The sequence below is a fragment of the Ochotona princeps genome, chromosome 20, assembly GCF_030435755.1.
Source record: "Ochotona princeps isolate mOchPri1 chromosome 20, mOchPri1.hap1, whole genome shotgun sequence".
Lineage (NCBI taxonomy): Eukaryota > Metazoa > Chordata > Mammalia > Lagomorpha > Ochotonidae > Ochotona > Ochotona princeps.
In genome coordinates, this window is record NC_080851.1 from 40,961,891 (window position 1) to 40,976,236 (window position 14,346).

The 14,346-nt window shown below is 40.3% G+C and overlaps 2 protein-coding genes across 2 annotated transcripts in view; one reads left to right on the forward strand and one right to left on the reverse strand.

Annotated features, from left to right (window-relative positions):
* Positions 1–5,777, reverse strand: part of LOC131482712 (zinc finger protein OZF-like) — a 67,070-nt gene extending 61,293 nt beyond the window's left edge. The window contains exon 1 of the mRNA XM_058677947.1: positions 4,912–5,777. Within this exon, the coding sequence (XP_058533930.1) occupies positions 4,912–5,777 (866 nt within the window). The remainder of the gene's footprint in view (positions 1–4,911) is intronic.
* LOC101522773 (zinc finger protein 260-like) overlaps positions 1–14,346 on the forward strand; it is a 793,789-nt gene that overhangs the window by 191,685 nt on the left and 587,758 nt on the right. The window lies entirely within an intron of this gene.

Genomic DNA, 14,346 nt, shown 5'->3' on the forward strand with positions numbered 1-14,346 from the left:
GGCCAATACAAGACTCTATGCTTTCAAGGTGAGGACTTCAGCCACTAGGCTACGAGGATGGGCCCTGGGCAACACCTTTACTGTGCATGAGCACAACTGAGTTTGAATAGCTTTGTGATAATTATGAGAGCTCATGTTTTCTTTTTAACTCTGCATCATAGTTTACACTTCTCTCTCTCTCAAATATATATTTATTTTTAGTGGAAAGGCAGATATACAAAGAGGAGAAGAGACAGAGAGGAAGATCTTCCATCCGATGATTCACTCCCCAAGCAACCACAATATCCGGAAGTGTGCCAATCCTTAGCCAGGATCCCAGAGCCTCTTCTGGGTCTCCCACACAGGTGTGGGGTCCCAAGGTTTTGGGCAGTTTTCAACTGCTTTACCAGGCCATAAACAGGGGACTGGATGTGAAGCGGGGTCTCCAGGATTAGAACCAGGACCCATATGGGATCCCAGTGCATCAAAATTTAGGACTTTAGCCACTAGGGCACTGTGCTGAGCCCATCCTGTGTTTTTAACTACAGGTTTGTTAAACCCACCTTCCCAGAACACATCTCTCCCATTTAGAACGAGGACACATGCTCAGACCCCCACACTGTAGATTCTTTGGAGAACCACCCATCCTTTATAAAAAGAAGTGAAAGGTGGGTTAGGCTTAATGAATTTTGGGTCCCACCTGCGGTTGCCTTGGCACAGCAAATCCTTGTTAGGGGCTGCTCAGGATCTAGGGAGTGAGCCAACCATGTTTTAGACTGAGAGCCTCTATTCAGCTCTCAGACCTGAGCCTGCAGAGTGGCTCCTCCAACAGTGCCCAGCCTGAGAGCGCAGCTGTACCACCATCTCATCAGAGGACTGCTAATTCTTTGTGATAGCTTTTAGGAGGGTTTGTTTGCTTGTTTTGGGTTGGTAGTTTCTCTTTCCTTAAATTCAAAGTCACAAGTAGGATGAAATATCTTCCTGTTACCATAATGACGAATTGCTTTGAGAGATGAAGAAGTACAAAGCTGATGCAAAAAGATAAGGAAGAATCAGAGGGAAGAAGGAAAGGATGGGCCATGTGTTTGTTTTGCCTTCACTTGGGCTGTAGTATTTGAACAGGCCAGCAGGTGTCAGCAGCAAACACAATTCAGGGATGCCTTCAGCTCAGAGGTTTTGTTTTGTTTTGTTATGTTTTGTTTTGTTTTCCCTCCAATTAATCTAAAAGTGGTCAATAAATATAAAGCTCCTAGGACATCCTGGACCCATGGGATTTGCCCCAATTCCTCTTTTACGGGTTCATCTCTTGTCAGTTCAGTCACCCATTCAGAGGTTTATTGAACACATATAGGTGCCCCTGATTCGCACCAACCACACACATACAGACACTGTAGATTTCCACCCAAGCAGACTTAAAAGATTTTAAAAGTTAGAGAATAAATGGGATATTGCAGAGTAAAGCTTCAAGAATACAGAGTTTGATTTTTTTCTTCCTGAGCTTTTCCCTAATATCCAGTCAAAAAACACCATTGTCTCAATCAAGTTTCAAGGGGAGCATATTTCTGCTGAGACTTTCTCTGAATGACACAGCAGATAAAAATCAGTTATTACTTCCACTCTTCTCTTGTTCCCCATGAGGTCTCCATTTTGCAAAATTGTAACAAATGTGTCTTCGTTCAGAAGATCCTGAGGCTCAAAGAATGCTCTTATCTTATTCAGTGCATGAAGACATTCTGTGTCAACAGGCACTGCCTGCTTCCTGCCTCCTTCCCTTGCCTAGACAGATCACCATGCCCTAGTCAACTGAGAGTAGAGCTTGAGTTTTCCCTGCCTTTGGTGTTTCACTCACAGTCACTCTCCTCAGAGGTGTACATTTTTAGGTCCTAATATAGAACAGTCAGTGGAAATTGGAGACAGCACCACTCTTCTAGGGGCTGGGAGAGTTTTAAGAAGGAGGAGTCAGAATGTCAATAACTTGTTGTACTGGCACAACTTCAACTTGTACTGGTTTCGGACCATGGACTTCAATAGTTTCTATACAATCAATCTTTTAAAGATCATTCTGAGGGAGGATTAGCTTGGGGCATAGTGGTGTGGTTGGCCATCAAAGGCAGCACAGGACTAGAGAGCATTTAGGTGAGTTCTGATGCTTGTTGGCTGCAAGTCACCTGCTTGACCTTTTTGGTTGGTGGGCCCTGGGTGTGAAATGCTCCTTCCATGCACTGTTACAGTTGGTAGTATCTGCAGAGTCTGGATTGTCGCTCACCCAGAGGTCTGAGTTGTCTTTTGTGGAATTTGAAAGGGGTTATTCTGCTTATTTAGCTGCATTGTGTCAGGTATAGTTGGTGTTTTTATTAACTTTATTTCTGGAATTCTGCAGAATTTGGAGTCTGTATTTCTTTTCAGTTCTTCAGAATGTTGATCTGATTGAGGTTGCACTGTAGAAAAGCTCACTGGTCCCTGAGAGCTTCACGTTTGGCTCAGATCAATGTGTTATGAAGATTCCTGAGGATGTTTTAAGAAGGCTGGACCATCAGGCCTGTAATCTGACTCTCATTGGAGCTGGAGTCACAGCCAAATAAATTAAGTGGCAAGATTTTATCAGTATCACCTTATTCTTGACATTTATTGAAAAATAATCTCATGGAAGTGGTACGAGGAAAAATGTAGGGTCTTGGAGCCAATTGCAGGAGTTGAAAAAATTCAGCTGAAAGATTTTCAACTGAGGTCTCCATTTTGCAAGGCTGGCATTACACCAACACATCTCAGGCACCTGTTGACAGCAAAATTCAAAGATTTCATGCACAGACTGGTATCTAGTGGTATTTAGCTCATGCAATGGCAAGAAACATCCTGCGGGAAGTCATGATGTATAAAATTGGTGTAAATCTGAGAAGTATTGGCAGCAGCTGATACATAAATTCCAACTAATACATAAACACCAAGAATCTGATGACAATTTTTATACGTCTGGGATAAACCTCCTAGGGTCTTAGGTGTTTCCTGAGCAGCAAGCCTTGGCACCATCGAGTGAGGCAATGGTGTTCCTTGGCTGCAGAATTACAGTAGACAAACTGGTGAAAGTTGTGTTTAGTGGGAAGATCTTACAAGCTGCTATAGAGTAGAAATGGGGGAGGCAGAACATTGGTTTCAATAGCACTCCCACCAAGCAATGACATTGTAACTTGCAAGTAGACATGCCTATCTCTCTGGACCTTCGACCCAAGTCACAGATCACATGTGACACCCAAGTTTAGGAGTTGTATTTCAGGTCACATGGAATTAGATCAAGATAATATACCACCTGGGATGAAAGTTATGCCTGGGGCATGTTCATTACATATGACTGGGAAACAGGATGGGGGTTGCATTTAACTTCTTATCAGGGAAGTTTTGGGAAGCAGACCTTCTCCAAGGACAGAGAAGTTGGGGTACAGCCCACCACTAGCTGCACGCCCATTGAACAGGCCAGGTTGGAGTCTCAGTTAGCGAAGGGTATTGCCAGGGGATTCTCCAGGGACACAGCATGTGTATGGTTTCCCACGTAATTGATGCAGACAGAGAACTTACTGGTGATCTACACTAGAGTATGAAAGGAGACAGAGGTCAAACAGGATCCACATTTAGCCAAATGACACAAGAGAATCTCCACTTCATACAAGATTCATCCTTCCCAAATGAATCTTTAGTGTTACATTTGACACATGCACCATTATATGTGATTCCAATATTAGCCTGTACTAGAACGTGGAATTTTGAGATTCTAAAAATGTTACAGTAGACAAATCTGTAAATGATAACCATGGAATACCAAACAAGTGTTATTTATAGAATATTTATTATGATAATTAAAATCTGAAAGCAAAACTCATTCACATCTTTCACCTCACAACAAAAGATCATGAACAAATCACATTTGAATTATTTTACCAGCAAATAGTCTGTGTTCTGAAAGATGGTAACACCTCACATTTATCATTTAACACTGGCTGAGAGTTTCAAACTGTTTTTCTACGTGCATTGCAGTTTTACAGTGATGTCCATTTGCACTCTAGCTAATGCTCGTTACATTCACTTTCTAAGCTCCAATAGGTTATGGCAACAGTTTTATGGTAGCTAGTTTTTCTGTTGGCATGATTTTGGATTTCTGGGCTTCATGGTTCTGCTGAAGATAGACATTCAGAAAAGTGATTTTTCAGTCAATGCAGTGATGTTTCATTCATTTCTGTGGGTATGTTATAAATAATGTGGTTACAATTTCTACTACACTCAAAATGTGTTTGTGTATAAATTATTCCACACTTGTTCATAAATTTACACTGTGAATGTTTTTCCATACTCATTATATATCACCTTTGTGAATTTGCTCATGTAAAATGAGACATGACTGTAGGTAAAGGCTTTTCCACATGCAGTACATTTTAAGGCTATACTCTATGTGGATTCTCTAATGCAAGATTAAGTGTGAGCTAGCTAAAGGATTCCCCACTCGAACATTAATCACATTTTTGCCCTGTGTGAATTGCCAGAGTCTAATGAAAATTGTGGGCTTCTGCGCAGTCTACATTCATGATTTTCCCATGTGAATACTCACGTGCTATTAAACATGACTGCAAAAGGATTTTCCACACTGAGTACATCCATAATAAGCCCCCCGCATGTGGATTCTCTGATGTTTAATGGGGGACCTGAGTGGTAGGTAAAGGAATTGCAAAACTGGCTACGTATGTAAGGTTTTTTGCCTGTGTGGATTCCCTGATGCCTGATTAGGTGTAATTTCTGAGAAAAAGCTTTTTTCACAATCAGGACATTCCTAGCATTTTTCTCTTGTGTGGATTCTTTAATGTGTATTGAGACCTGACTGGCCTGTGTAAGCTTTTGCACAATCAATACATTCACATGATTTTTCACTCAGTGTGGATTCTCTGATGCCTGATTAGGTGTATCTTCTGAGAAAAAGCTTTTCCACAATTACTACATTCATAAGGTTTTTCCCCTGTGTGGATTCTCTGATGAACAATTAGAGATGACTTCTGAGAAAAAGCTTTTCCACACTGGCTACATTCATAAGGTTTTTCCCCTCTGTGGATTCTCTGATGTCTAATGAAAACTGAATGGTCTCTATAGGTTTTTCTACATTCACTACACTCATAAGGTTTTTCCCCGGTGTGGATTATCTGATGTCTAGTAAAAACTGAATGGTGTCTAACGGCTTTTCTGCATTCAGTACACTTATAAGGTTTTTCCCCTGTGTGGATTCTCTGATGAACAATTAGAGATGACTTCTGAGAAAAAGCTTTTCCACACTGGCTACATTCATAAGGTTTTTCACCTGTGTGGATTCTCTGATGTCTAATGAGAATTGAGCCTTCACTAAAGCCTTTTCCACATTCACTACACTCATAAGGTTTTTCCTGGGTGTGAATTCTCTGATGTATGATTAATTTTGACTTCCAAGAAAAAGCTTTTCCACACTGACTACATTCATAAGGCTTTTCCCCTGTGTGGATTCTCTGATGTGTAAGGACAGCTGAGTGGTCTCCTAAAGCTTTTCCAGACTGGCTACATTCATAAGCTTTTTCCCCTGAGTGGAACCTCTGATGATTAAAGAGACCAAAGTAGCTGTTGAAGGCTTTTCCACACTCACTACATTCATACATTTTTCCCCTTGTGAGAAGTCTGTTATGTCTTTGCAGAGATAATTGTTCATCAATGGCTCCCATAAGCTTATTGTATTCACATTTCTTCTCTCCAGTGTGAAGAATCTGATTTCTTATGAGTTCTGACTTCTGGTACATATTTTCATTACATTCATTGCACACATAGAAATTTTTTCCTGTGTCAGTTCTCTGCTTGGTGGTAAGGCAAGACTTACGGTTAAAAGATTTTGTACAGTAACTGCACATATAGTGACTTTTTGCTGTCTGGCTTATCTGATTTATTTTGACACCTGTTGTATACATAAGAGATTTCTCACTCTTGAAATGTCCATGGAGTTTCTCTCTTAACTGTGTTTCCTGATGTTTGCCAAAATAAAGATTGTTGTGGAACATTTTTGTCTCAATTTGAATTTTTTCTGTCACATTGACAGGTTGTTTATGATATGGCTTTTTAGTATAAACTTGCTCACACATAAGGAATATCTTCTTCCCACTGAAAGTTATTTCTTTCTCATTTTGTTCAAAAGACTGTAGACACATATGTATCTTGTCCTGTTGAGTCAGACTTTCCAAACTCTGAAGGCTATTCTCAGGGACATTAGTAGAACACTTGCCCCCAAATGGCATTTCGTCAGGCTTCCTGTAGAAAAAAGAATTGAAATAAATTATGGAGTCTCTCCACTCTTTTAAGATACACCACACCTCTGGTATACAAACAAATAATTCTTAATCTTAAGCCGGAGCTATGTGGCTTGACTCAATAGAGAGAAGAATGCACATGGTCTGTAAGCCTTCTGTCAAGTTTAAATGAACCAATAAAAATGACCCTTTGCTCCTCATGTCTATGCATAAGCCTGGAGAGTGCACCCACCCAGTGTCCCACACAATCACCTCCCTCCTAGTCTGGCTAAAACTTCAGATAGATTATACATTCAGGTGGGTGCAGATAGGAAGCACAGCAGTTTAAGACTCAAGGGCTGTAATCACCAAACAGCTTCTTCTGAGTCTCCCATAAAGATGCCAGGTTGAAATATTTTGGGGTGTCTGACTGCTTTCCTGGTCCAGAAGGAGTGACCAGGATGTTAAGTAGGGCTGTCAGGATGTGAACCAATGTTGATATGCGATCCCAGCAAGTACAAGGCATGGATTTAGCCACTAGGATACCATGCTATGCTCCTGGGTTTGATCTTTGTGATGACCTATTTGAACTTTTGGTTGACACCCACTACAGTTCCTACATGAATTGAGAAAACCTGTTTCTTTATTTTGTCTCCTCTCTCAATATGATTACTCACATGGCTTCCTATCTCTGAGGCCCAAACAGCCATAGAGTGGCAAAGATACAGTTCAAATGTACAATAGGAGCTATTTCCTGGCTGGTTGAATGAATGGGAAAAGCCATAACAACAGGTTCCTGCCTAGACAAGGAAGAGTCATGGGACACTTAAAAACCTAAGACATTTTGCTGTCTCCCTCTCTCCATTCAAGAGGCACACCATCTCCGGACTCTCTCCCAAGAAATACTATTCAGTTCTCTCTGATTTTTATATTTAGTTGGTCACTTTGCAAATAAAACTTCTATCTGCATATATATATATATATAATGTATACATATATAAAGAATAAAATTATTTCACAAATGTGTTTTAATATCCAATTTTTTTTCAGTTCATGTTTCACTTACGGTCTGAGCTAATATTAAGCATATTTGGGAATGCCTCTCTCTTTGGAATTATTATATAATTTTTGTCATTACAACTTGCCTGAAGATTATGTCTTGACTTTGCTGATTAGCTCCAAGCAGCTCATTCTTTCTGTAGGGATCGGAAATGAGAAAAAGAGTCACCATATTCATCAATCACACTGAAGAGTTTCTTCTCCAATGCCCAAGGAAAGTCAATGATGTTTGTTGCCATTCTAGATACAGCAGATTTTAATATTATTAAAATGTGGACATTTATGAGAATTACATCGTTTTTTTACTAATGTATTCATATCACTTTTTAAAATAAAAATTACAATTGCTTGGAATTGTGTACTTTTAGTTGACAAAGGACAATAAACAGAATGTGGCACAGAAATTGAAAATAAGGCTTGGGGTTTCTTATATCCCGTAACAGTGCCAATTTGTTTTGCCTTGGCTATTCTGTTTCAAATACAACTTCCTGAAGATGTATCTGGGGAGATGGCAGAAGATGATTCAAATGCTTGGGATCATTGAAAAAGCCAATATATAGTTCTATCTTTATGGTTATAGGCTGGCAAATCTGAAAGTCACAGCTAGAATAAACCCAAATATGGAGACTGTAGAATGCCTGTTTCTCATCAGCTGTCCTTTAGGAAGAAACTTAAAAAAAGAAAAAAAAAATCAGAGATAATTCCATTCAACATGGACTGAATTATGTATCAATTCCCTACTCACTATGTGCTAACCAACCTGAAAGTGCCTGGTTGACAGAGCTTTCCACTGTCTGTGGTACTGATTCTTGTTCCAACTTGAGGATCACATCAGGCTTTGTCATTTGGCACCCTGTCCATGGAAAATGATGTAAACATTGCAAAATCACTACTAATCCTATCAACTACTAAACCTGATACACTCTTCTTTCATTTGCCATCTATACATCTGTACATCTCTTCTGCTTGGACAGGACAGAATTTCACTCACCCACAGACAGCAGATTATTATAGGTCTCAAGCATCACCTCTCTGTACAGGGTCCGCTGAGTATTATCCAAATTCTGCCATTCATCCTGGGTAAAGTGCACAGCCACATCTTCAAATGACACCAACACCTGTAACAGCACATGACTCCTCAGTTCTGGATCACTAAATTGAAATACTGACAGGGCATTGTATGTATATTTAATTTGCAATTCTTATGGATTCAGTTTAAATTACAATCAATACAGCATCACAGAGTAATAATGAAATGAAAATTTCTTGTCCTGTATTATTTTTGCAATTCCAATACTTCAATGAAGCATTCCTTATTCTCTTAAAGGTTGTTTTCTCTAAATATTCAGATTCTAATGAATTGTTGAAGGTACCACTAGAACACACTTTCAGTCACTCCTCTTTGGGTGGGCATCTGGATTATTTCCATGTCTTCACTATTGTAATTGTACTGCTCTAAATAAAGCATTACACATCCCTTGTCCTATGCAGTTTTCATTTCCTTTGGGTATATTCCTAGGAACGGGAGAGATGGGTCATATAGTCATATGGTCATGTGGCAGGGTTATTTGCAGTTCTCTAAGTACTTTGCATACTGATTTCCATAGTGGTTGTACTAGCCTGCACTCCCACTGGGAGTTGGAAATTTGGAGAGGGATCCCAGAGCTTACATAATTATACCATAAAATTGAAACTGAAAAAAAATGCAAAAAATACATTTCTAGTAAACACATCACTCTCATCTTGTCCCTGTCATTGCCATTCTGATCTTCAATTAAATTAAGACCAATAAACATAAACATTGAGCCAAAATACTAACTCAGGAACTGTATTAGTAAGCTGAGTGTAATTCTTTTATGTGTGTTTCATTTGCAACTTCCTTGGATGCAGCTTAATTTATAACCTGTTTAGCAACATAGAGTAAAACCAAAATGAAATATCTTGTTCTGTATTATTTTTGCAATTGTGAAGTTACAATTCCCTTATTCTGTATCAGATTGTTTTCTGCAATAAGCATATATATAATATGGCACAAAATATTTAGAAAAATCTTTGAATAATTTGTGAATGTTTTTCTCACACACCCTGAGATTTTTAAAAATCATATTAAACAGTAATAAGTTTCAATTTTCTTATTCCAACTTGAAATAATGAAATAATGGAAATATTTCTAAGCTAAACTTGAATAAGTAAATATTTTCTACTTTACTAGAATGATATATACATTTGCTTCCAATAATTTAAAATATATATGTAAGTATCCCATAATCTTTTTTTTTCATTTTTGAATATGTACATATTAATATTCTTTCTACTTTCCGTTTTACTTTTTATGGAATAACATTTAAATTAAACTAAAATTTTAATTACTACATAGAGAACTATAGCATAGTAAGGACACAAACTGCAATCTCATGCAGAACTATCTTCTTATATGCAGCAGCTAATAACACATAATCACAACCTGCATGCTGAGCAGAAAATACACATATACGGGAAATGCCACAAAGTAACAAACAGATTTTTAAAATTATATTTTAGAAGTCCTTAAACATTAACCACTTATCTGGTTTATCTTGTCTATTTTTCTAGTTAATTATTTACAGAATTTATGTACAGAATTTATGTACTTATTTACAGAATTAATGTAACTCATACACACAATTTTAGCAACAGAATTATACTTCTTTTGTATCTTTCATTTTTCCCTGTTACATTTCTAAACATCTTATTTATGTTTTAAATTCACATTGCACTCACGACCTTAATTTTTTTCCATTAAGTGATTCAAATGAAAGTTAAATGACCTGAGTTTAATGGATAAGGGCTATCAGTGTCATGGAATGAAAAGATAAGTTTTAATCACACACAGTTTACAAACACAGATCATTAAAATGAGAGTAGAATATCATCCTTCACCATTTGTTTGACAAAGATATAAATCAAAGAGATAAGATCTCACTTTTTTGTTGTTTGTGATTCTTTAAGCTACTCTGCATAATAGAATGTCATATCTGTATATCTGTATTTAGGATATTTCACTGAACATCTTACCCTCTAGTTACAGCTATTTTGACGAAATCCACAGAATTTTATTTTTCACAGCTAACAGTCTATTGTATACATAGAGTATGTTTTAATTATTCAGTCATCTAATGATGGACACCTCGATTCATTCCATATTTGGGCATTATGAACAGTGCTACTATAAACAAGATGGTTACAGGTATCGCTTTCACACCATGTGTTCATAACTTTCAGAACATACAACTAGCTGTAAGATTGCTCAATCATCCAGCAAGCTAATGTTTAATCATCTAAGAAATTTTATACTATTTCCCACAGTTACTGAATTGATTCATAATCCCACCAACACTGTATAGTAGTTCCCATTGTTTACACCATCATTGGCATTTTTTAGCTTTTCTCCAAATATTAATAGCCATTCTGATAGGGATGAGATGATATTTCATTGCGATTTTCACTTACATTTCCTTGATGGCTACTTTCTGAGAACTATCTACTGAGGTCCTTTTGTCATTGGCTTACCAAACTGGGGAGTTTTATTTATTTTTTTTTTAAGATTTTTATTGGAAAGGCGGATATACAGAGAGGCGAGACAGAGAGAAAGATCTTCTGTCCGATGATTCACTCCCCAAGTGGCCGCAACGGCCAGAGCTGAGCCAATCCAAAGTCAGGAGCCTCTTCCAGGTTTCCCACGTGGGTGCAGAGTCCCAAGGCATTGGGCCCTCCTCAACTGCTTTTCCAGGCCACAGGCAGGGAGTTGGATGGGAAGTGGAGCTGCCGGGACTAGAACCGGCACCTATATGAGATCTCAGAGTGTGCAAGGCGAGGTCCTTAATCACTACACCATCACGCCAGGCCTGAGTTTTATGTTGTTAAGATTACATAGAGATTGAGGGGCCCGGCGGCGTAGCCTAGTGGCTAAAGTCCTCACCTTGAAAGCCCCGGGATCCCATATGGACGCCGGTTCTAATCCCAGCAGTTCCACTTCCCACCCAGCTCCCTGCTTGTGGCCTGGGAAAGCAGTTGAGGAGGGCCCAATGCATTGGGATCCTGCACCCGCGTGGGAGACCCAGAAGAGGTTCCTGGTTCCTGGCACCAGATCGGCGCGCACTGGCCCGGTGCGGCTCACTTGGGGAGTGAACCATTGGATGGAAGATCTTCCTCTCTGTCTCTCCTCCTCTCTCTGTATATCTGACTTTGTAATAAAAATAAATCTTTTTAAAAAAGATTACATAGAGATTGAAAGATAAAACTCCCAATCTGAACAACACATGGAACTTCTTGTGTCGTTGTATTGGACCAATTTTAAAGTGCAGTGTAGAATCTGAAACCAAAGCTCAAAAGGGGTGAATAGTAGAATGAGATTTCATTTCATCTGGCTGAGGATGCAAAACTGTGCTTTTGGGAAGGACTTCATTAATATGACACACTCTGATGAAGGCACTGGAGATTCAGTGACACTTGGGATGTTATCAACTAGCTTAAAATATGTGTAATTTCAGACTTCAGTAGAAATTTAAGACTGTGAAAACCAAATGCTCCCCAAATCAAGCAAATGCTGTACTCCTAATAGTCCAAGAAACACGTACTGTAAGTACAATCTCCTTAGGGAAAAAAATATCTCCAAATGAAATATGACTTTCTTCAGACTTGGGGATTTTCTGTCTTCTTGTGTTTTGACAGATTTCTTTACTTGAAAATCACTGAGACAGAGAGAGAGAAGTTGGAGAATTGGGCCTAACAGAGTAGCCTAAGGGAGAAAGTCCTCAGCTTGCATGCCCTGGATCCCGTAGAGGCACCAGTTTATGTCTCAGCTAATCCACTTCCTATTCGGCTCCCTGCCTATAGCTTGGGAAAGTGGTAGAGGACTATCCCAAGCCTTGGAATGCTGAACCCATGTGAAAAACACAGAAGCTCCTGGCTTCTGACTTCTGATTGGCTCAGCTCTAGTCATTGCTGCTACATTGGGAGTGAACCAGCAAACAGAGAATCTTTCTCTCTGTATCTCCTTCTCTTGTATACTTGCCTTTCCAATGAAAAATATATATTCTTGTATGAGTTTTTCATTTTTATTTTTGATGATGTTTACATAGATGATCAAGAGTGGGAGGTTCAAGGGTCAGGAAAAAGTGGTGTGTTCTTTGTTTTCAAATTTTCTATTTTTTCTTCCTGTATAATCCTTTTTTAAGTTTTATTTTATTTTTATTGGAAAGTCAGATATAGGGAATGGAGGAGAGACAGAGAGAAAGGTCTTCCATCTGATTACTTACTCCCCAAGTGAGTAAAATAGCCGGTGCTATGCCAATGCAAAGCCAGGATCCAGGAATGTCTTCCAGGTCTCCCACATGGGTTCAGGGTCCTAAGGCTGTAGGCCATTCTCAACTGCCATCCCAGGCCACAGCAGGGAGTTGGATGGGAAGTGGAGCTGCTGGTATTAGAACCAGTGCCCATATGGGATCCAGGCATATTCAAGGCAAGGGCTGTTATTCGTGAGGTCACGCCACCAGGCCCATCCTTTATAATCATTAAAAAGGTCTAAGACACATGAAGACTACAAGATCTAAAAACCAAAAAATTAAATTCATTAAGTAGTTTCTCTGGTCACATGGAATTAAGTTAGAAATCAGTTAAAAAATAAATTTAGCGCCTGGCATGGTAGCTTGGTAGCTAAAGGAGACCCAAAAGAGGCTCCTGGCATTACTGGGATCCCATATGGGCACTAGTTCATGCCCTGGCTATTCATTTCCCTTCTAACTCATGATTTGTTACCTAGGAAAGCAGTAGATGGTGGCCCAATACCTTCGGACCCTGCATCTGCATGAGAAACCCGGAAGAACCTCTTAGCTCCTGGATTCAAATTGGCTCAGCTCTGACAGCTCTGTTTATTGTGGCTAGTTGAGAAGTGGACCAGTGCATACAAGAAGTTTCTCTTTGTCTCCGAATTTCCAATCAAAACAAATTGGAAGATAAATTTAACAAATTGCATCTCAACAATGGTATTATAAGTCAATTTGTAGTCATCCAAATTTCACTCCTATTTATACATTACAGCCCATTCATTGTGGGCTGGTTTTAGGAATTGCTTCACCAACATTGAATATAGATGGGAGGTTGAAAAGTTATTAAGGTCGAGACTGAAAAAGATGGCCGACTGCAGAGAGCTGGTGTAGGGTAGAGTAGGGAAGGAGGGGAGCCGATCCAGCAGAGAAACAGGCCAGGAGGCGCGAAACTGTAGGGAGAAGAGCAAGACGGTCACTGGAGCTCACTAAAGCAAGAAGATCTACACAGCGTGAAGGAACAGCCGCAAAAAGTAGGAAAGAAAATACAGCACGGTGCGAGAAACCTGGTGAGTCACGATCCCAGGCAGGGGGAAGGCGGCAGAGGCTCAACCGCCCCAGGGAAAACATAGGCGGCTGGAAAGATAGGCGCCCATACCGACAGGGGCACCAGTCCCCTGGAAGGCAGGAGCCCCCAGAGGAGGCTACTGGACTGATCATTGGGTGCATTATCCCTGCAGAAGTGGAGGAAAAGCAGGGGAGATTTCCCAGAGGCTTGCCTACCCGCTGCTCAGCGGCTGTGGGAGAGTGCAGAGGGAACAGGAGCGGCGCTGTGGGACTGGGGCTCAGAGATCCCCGTATCGGCTCCGAGCTGTGGACTGGCTGCGGGAGAGTCCGTGGATCTTGTTGCTGGACTCGCCTGGAGCCCCAGAGGCTGGGCAACGCTCGACAGGGCCTCACGTCCTGGGCAGAGGAGCAGATTAGTGGGGGCACGTCTCACCTCAAGGGCTCTGTGCCTCTCAGAGATCCGCTTCCACCCTTGAGAGAGTGCAGCTGAGGAAGTGGCTTCTTCAGGGCGGAGTCCCCAGCTGGGCTCAGCTAGAGAGGCCAGACCAGAGTGGGCTCAGCTGAACTGGCCGGACAGGTTTTCCCAGCAGGAGCCCGCTCCGAAAGACCTGCCTGCAGGGTTGCAGCCCTCAGTGGAGCAGCGCTTCCGAGTTTGGCAC